Source organism: Orbicella franksi, chromosome 10 (genome assembly GCF_964199315.1).
Source record: "Orbicella franksi chromosome 10, jaOrbFran1.1, whole genome shotgun sequence".
NCBI classification, from domain to species: Eukaryota; Metazoa; Cnidaria; class Anthozoa; order Scleractinia; family Merulinidae; genus Orbicella; species Orbicella franksi.
The window spans coordinates 20794397-20800351 of NC_138154.1; the positions used below are offsets into that span (position 1 = coordinate 20794397).

The 5955-nt window shown below is 37.1% G+C and overlaps 1 protein-coding gene across 1 annotated transcript; it reads left to right on the forward strand.

The window, feature by feature from the left end:
* Positions 1-831: 831 nt before the first annotated feature.
* Positions 832-3394, forward strand: LOC145500134 (melanocyte-stimulating hormone receptor-like). The gene is made up of 2 exons (XM_081479618.1): positions 832-1044; positions 1132-3394. Exon 2 carries the CDS (start codon positions 1476-1478, stop codon positions 2511-2513), a length of 1038 nt encoding a protein of 345 aa, XP_081335744.1. The 5' UTR covers positions 832-1044; positions 1132-1475; the 3' UTR covers positions 2514-3394.
* The last annotated feature ends 2561 nt before the right edge of the window (positions 3395-5955 follow it).

A 5955-nucleotide genomic window follows, 5' to 3' on the forward strand; every position in this document is an offset into this window, starting at 1 on the left:
CTATTGAAAACAGCTTTATCGACTACATCATCCTTCCCTCTTCATTAAACATTATTCGTCCCACTTTCTCATGAATAGATACAGCTTTGTTAATTACAGGTCTCAACATTTAAAATAGGTTACGAAATAAAATTCGCAATTTTATTTTCAAATTTTTATTCATAGGAAAATTTGGCACCATTATAAAATGCTCTCACTTGACCACAATTTTTTTGCGATATGATCTAGACGTTTCACAACTAAAATAATTGGCTTCAGGAACACAGTAGAATCTCTTTTTTGCCTGGACGAATTTATATTCCTCGTGTTTTCATAACTAATAATATATTCGACTACATTATTAAGAACAAAAGAAAACCGTATCCATTGCGATCCAATTTTGTTCCCTGTTTGTATTACAGAAAGTATTACGGTGTTAATTGCTAAAAGGATTCTATACCGCTTTAAAATTATTTTGCCCACCGCAGAAAAAGCATTGAATCCGTTTTAAATATGTGGCCATGATCTATTTTGTTACACGTTGACGTTTTCCGAAGTGCCTCCTTGAATTCGAGACGAAGCTAAATTGAAAGGAGGACGCCAGTTTTGCAATAGCCTCCTTCTTTCACATTAATATGACCTACATTGGTCCAAATTAAATTTCTGAAATGACGTGAAATGTCAAATTAAATGACTTGTTTAAAGGTCTTGTTACTGAACCTGTTTTGTCTTTTCCCCAGTAAATTGAAAGGGAAATATTGAAATCATTTTGACGTCGGAAAAACACCACAGTGCTTTGGCAAGTTTCCAGTTTCATTAGAGTAATATGCTGCATTTCCCATTAGGAGGCTGACTAGTTGCCTGGGTAATGCATGGTGACATTTGAGAATACAATTTGTTTTTTCGTTTTACACCTGGTGTAATTTAAGAGAGCGCATTATTCAAACAAAAATATAGCTTCCAAAGCTATCGACTCAAAGTATTTAGTTTGCAGAATATCTCGTGTTTGAGTAATGGGGAGTAGAACGTCTGTACAAACGACTAGATGGACGTAAATGTCTTAAGGTGAAGAATATCTAATCAATCCTCACAAAGACAATACCAAAGAGCTTTATTTGAATTCCATGAATATTTATGTCGCTTTTCTTATAGGCCGAGTTGCCCTTGAGGTTAACTAATGTCGCAAGAAAACGTCTCTCTCTGAAAGGTCGTCTTCGGCAAAGTTGGAGCATCCGAGCAGGTGGAAAAAAGATGTTTTTTTTTTTTGTTTTTTTTTTTTACGACAATTCAACTATCCAAACAGGAAAGGGTTGTGATTTTTATATGAAATGAGGATTGCTGTTTCCACCAGAAGTAAATAAGACCACCAGATTTCAAAGATTGCTGACAAACAGAGACCAAACAGACTGGGTTAAGATTGCTCCGCGATTGCTCAAAGCAGGTATTAACTGACTTGTTTCAGCCTTACAAAGGTTCAGCGCCAAACATTTTCGGAAATGGAACAACTGATTCAATATCAAAATGTCTGCGTCTTCGCGAAAACGATGGACTTTAGCATGGAGGAAAACCAACTTGTTTACATTTCCAATGTAATGACTTGTATTTTCAACGCGTTCTTTGCTCTGCCCGCCATCGTCGGGAATGTCCTAGTTGTGATAGCGATATGGCGCACGCAGCTGAAGCGCTCTCCGTCAAATATCTTGCTTTCCACGCTGGCGTTCGCTGATCTTCAGGTTGGTCTCACAGTCCAGACGAGCTTCGTCTGCTATAAAATGGCTGAAATCTTCAGGGCAGACAAACTGGCATGTTACGGGCGCTTCGTGAACATAGTGTTTGGTTATTCGATAACTGCAGTGTCGCTGCTTACACTGACTGCCATTGCCATCGAGAGATTCCTGGCGTTGCGCCTGCACTTGCGCTACAAGGAGGTTATCACTAAAGGGCGCATATTGACAACCGCCTGTTGTTTTTGGGTGGTAGGACTAGCCGCGACCTCGCTTTATTTTATACATAGAAGTGTCTTCGGTGCAATTGTCATCATCACCGAACTCGTTTCCATTGTGGTAACCTCAGTGGCCTATCTCAAAATTTATAAAATCGTGCGACGCCACGCACGTGAGATAGAATCACAGAGGAGAGTGTCGTTAGATCCTAACGCTCAAATCGGGCTTAACATGAAAAAATACCAGCGTTCTACGTTCACAATGGTTATCGTGTTCATGTTGTCGTTTGTTTGTTATGTGCCATATTCGGGGGTAATGGCGGCGAAGCTGAAATACGGATTTACAGCAAACGTGAAAATTGCAGTTGATATTTTTTCGACTGTAGTTTGTATTAATAGCTCACTTAACCCGCTGATATACTATTGGAGGATGAAGGAAGTAAAACAGGCTGTCTGGGCGGTAGTCAAACGTAACACAGCGGTCACTCCTGGACTGAATGACCAGAGCATGATGACATTTGCTACGATTCCTCCGCAACTGCGGCACGCAGCCGGCTCCAAAACAGTTGGAAATGGCGCGAGCAGCAAGTAATCATCGACACGCGTGTCGAAAACCCAAAGGGAACCACAGCAGGCGCAAAGTGATCTGACTTTTAATACTCAAATACCCAAATTTTACCTGAGCGTGGCATTAGAAAGGCGTCTAAAATGGCCTCATTTATCAGGAGTATTTCTATTCAGTAAGTTACCGATGATAAAGTGGGACTGGAGTTTCAGAGCCTAAAGAACAGCACCTCATGTGTATTCCACACAACTTGTACATTATATGTGTGCGGTAACCGTGTCGCGTCAGTGCTAACAGGAAGAATCTCAAACCCGTAATAAAAGTGTTGAAAAGGTTATCTATTTTTCTTCTACCGTCTCCACTTATTCCCTATTTAATGGTGTGGTTTGTTCACATTGATATGGGGAAGGAATGGATTGTCAAACACATTATGCGCGCGTGGATTAAGGTTAGTTTAGTTCAAATTGATTAAATCGCAGTCATACTGTATTTTCATGACTTTCCAAACTAGTTTTCATTGGCTGCAGTCCCTGTATTTGAAAGCAATAGAGCCTCGGGTAATTTGTCTTTTGAGCGCAAATTCTTATTCTTTTTAATTTCCTTTTAAGACACTGAATTGTCAAATTTATGAAAAATCGTGGCTTGCGTCTGTGAAAATATAAATACTAATGAATAAAAGCTGTCGGTGTTAAAATAAAAGTTGCAATATTTTTTCATTATATGTTCTTTTTCCCTCCAATTTTGGATAATCTTTAATAGAATAACACGCGGAAACCAGTCTAAAACCAACCGCGAGAAAGCCAAAATAAGTAAATTTGTTTATTGTTTGAATATCTGAACCGCAGGCTAGGGAAAGCAATGGAAATCTTCATTTCCTCTTCGGAATAACTTTTGGGTGGAAATTAACTTTGTTGGTGTTAATTGCGTCATCTGTGGTGATAACGAAAATGAATGACCTTATTGAATCTTTGACACAGCTTTTAAGACATTGAAAGCACTTATATTTGCTTAATTTTCGTTAAAGCTGAACCACTCGGGTTTTTTTGTTTTGCTATGGCCTTTAGTACTGCAAGAGTCTACCTATAATTATTTCGACACTTTCAATTTGCTGTTACCGTAATTCGTGTTTTGAACATTGCTTAGGTTGATTGATAGATCTATTTTGAATCTAATAGATCTTAAACCATATCTTTAATTTATTTTTATATGCGCATAGAGCCTGATTGTATTGTCTCACCAAGTTATTCATGGAAAGATTTCTTTATCTATCGCGTTATCTCCTGCTACATATTCTTTAGTTTTACAAATCTTCATTTATTAAATCATCGGAAAGGTTGCAGAATGTATAATTTATCACTCACACACGGCCTAATGCAAAAGAATGATACTGCCAAATATTTTACACCACCTTTATTAATCATTTGATAAGCCAAGACCACGCGAAGCTTGTATTAGTTATTTTATCAAAAGCCTTAAAGGTCATTGCCTCTGGTTAGAGGTTATAGAAATTTATAATTCATAATCTTCTCCGTATATTGGTGCCTTCTGTAATATCAGCAAATGACTTCTAAAGAGGAGATGCCATTTCCCGTCGATATGTGCCTATCGTAAAATGAAAACAAAATAACTTATTTTAATGGTATAGCCAACATATTCATGTGATAAATGGAAGAAATGAATCACCTGCAATGAAATGATCAATGAGGTAACTTTTTTCCAAAACAGATCTTCGATAATTTCACCAATAACGGATGTGTAGAAGATTCTAGGAGATCGACTTAATCAATATATCTGGCAGCTGAAATGCTACATACAACGCTTTAACAGTAGGCCACCGGTGATATATCAATATTCATAAATAGCTCGGAGGCTTTCAGGACAAACTTAAATATTTGGTGGTGTTTTCTTTGTATGCAAGTCTCTTTTGGGAATTGAGGACAAGGGAAACTTAAGCGGCAATTTTGCAATTTTGTCCTGAAAACCTCTGAGGCATGTTAGAATACTGATATATTGCCATAGCTAGAGTTCCATTCTCCTTCGCTCTTTAGCTTTATTTTAATTCATTAATTTTACTAGAGTTGTGAAATACAGCTCAAATATAAAGGTGAGTGTAAGGTGCATTCCTCTTCAGTCCATCTCATCAGCAGACGGTCATGATACATACGCACATTAAGAGGAAAATCCGCCTAAAATTAAGAGAAAGGGCTTTAAAAGTCGGTCATTTCTATTATCTTTCGCTTGGCCTTGCTTCCACCCCCAAAAAGGCAACTTCTTTTTGAAAACGTTTCAGTTATTGTGACTAGTTGTTGCTGGATATCTTCCTTTTATAACATTTTTGTAAGAAAGGTTTTTTACGGTTAGTTTGTCTTGAAAGCTACCATCAATACCGGGAATCAGTTATCACTAGGTATTTCTTGTTCTAGGTTAGTTCTGAAGGGATTCACTATATGTTAAATTCAAATCAAGATGGTAAAAACAACGTTGAATTCAACTCGTTATTCGCGCAGAAATCATGCTTGTTGTCTTAAGGGACCCCTTTTCTCCAAAAGGCTCAAACTTGTTCCCAGCACCACACGGTACGTCACGTTGTTTGTAAGTGGAAGTTATAATCAAGTTTCCAAACTAGGATGCTGCATGCGAAATCCTTGCAAGCAAATCTTATCACTATCAGGAACATTTTGAACCCAAATTAGTGAGTATTTTGAACTCAAAACAGTACTTGCACCCCATTTTCAGCTGTTTACGGTTACATGGGGTAGTTTTTATAAAAATAAGAATATCGAGTCTGAAATTTGCGAAATTTTAAGAATATTTTAAGAATAAACCTGAAGCTGAAAATTTGAAAAGACTATAATTTTGTGTGTCGGAAAATTTGTAAATACAATACAATTATGTTTTTAACTAAACGGTTTAAAATTCTTCCTTTCTCTAAACGGCAAAACTAGCCAAAAAGCAACAAAAACTGCACTAACTTTATGTTCGATGTTAAAAACATTTCTGCAAGAAGTTATGTGCGTCATATCAGTCTTTAATGCCTGCAGACTGGCTCCAAAATTATTGTATAACACCATCCGCACAACAGATACATTCAAAAACAGAAATTTCATACGCTGTAATCTAAGCCGGATATTTACAAAAATCTTTTTGCCTAAAATCAGCACAAAAATAAGTTCAGGCTGGGCTGGGAAAACAACATTCTCATCAATAAAATAAGAAAAAATAAAGAAAAACATAATAAAGAATAATAAAAATTAAGAAATAGAATAATAATAATAATAAAAAAATTGTTGCTCATGCCTTAAAGTGACGGTGACCATTAAAGCAAAGAGGAATAAGCCATTTTCGCATTGTCGGTATTGGACCGGAACTAGCCTGAAATGGAGGCTCTTGAGGAGGAATATCATTGAAGAGGGATAAATGCTATTTGCGTTTGAAAAGACTCCCCACTTGAGCCTCAGTTGCAAGCTAG

What these genes read in the sequence shown, in the direction of transcription:
- LOC145500134 (XM_081479618.1), top strand. Translation starts at nt 1,476, where the DNA reads ATGGAACAACTGATTCAATATCAAAATGTCTGCGTCTTCGCGAAAACG.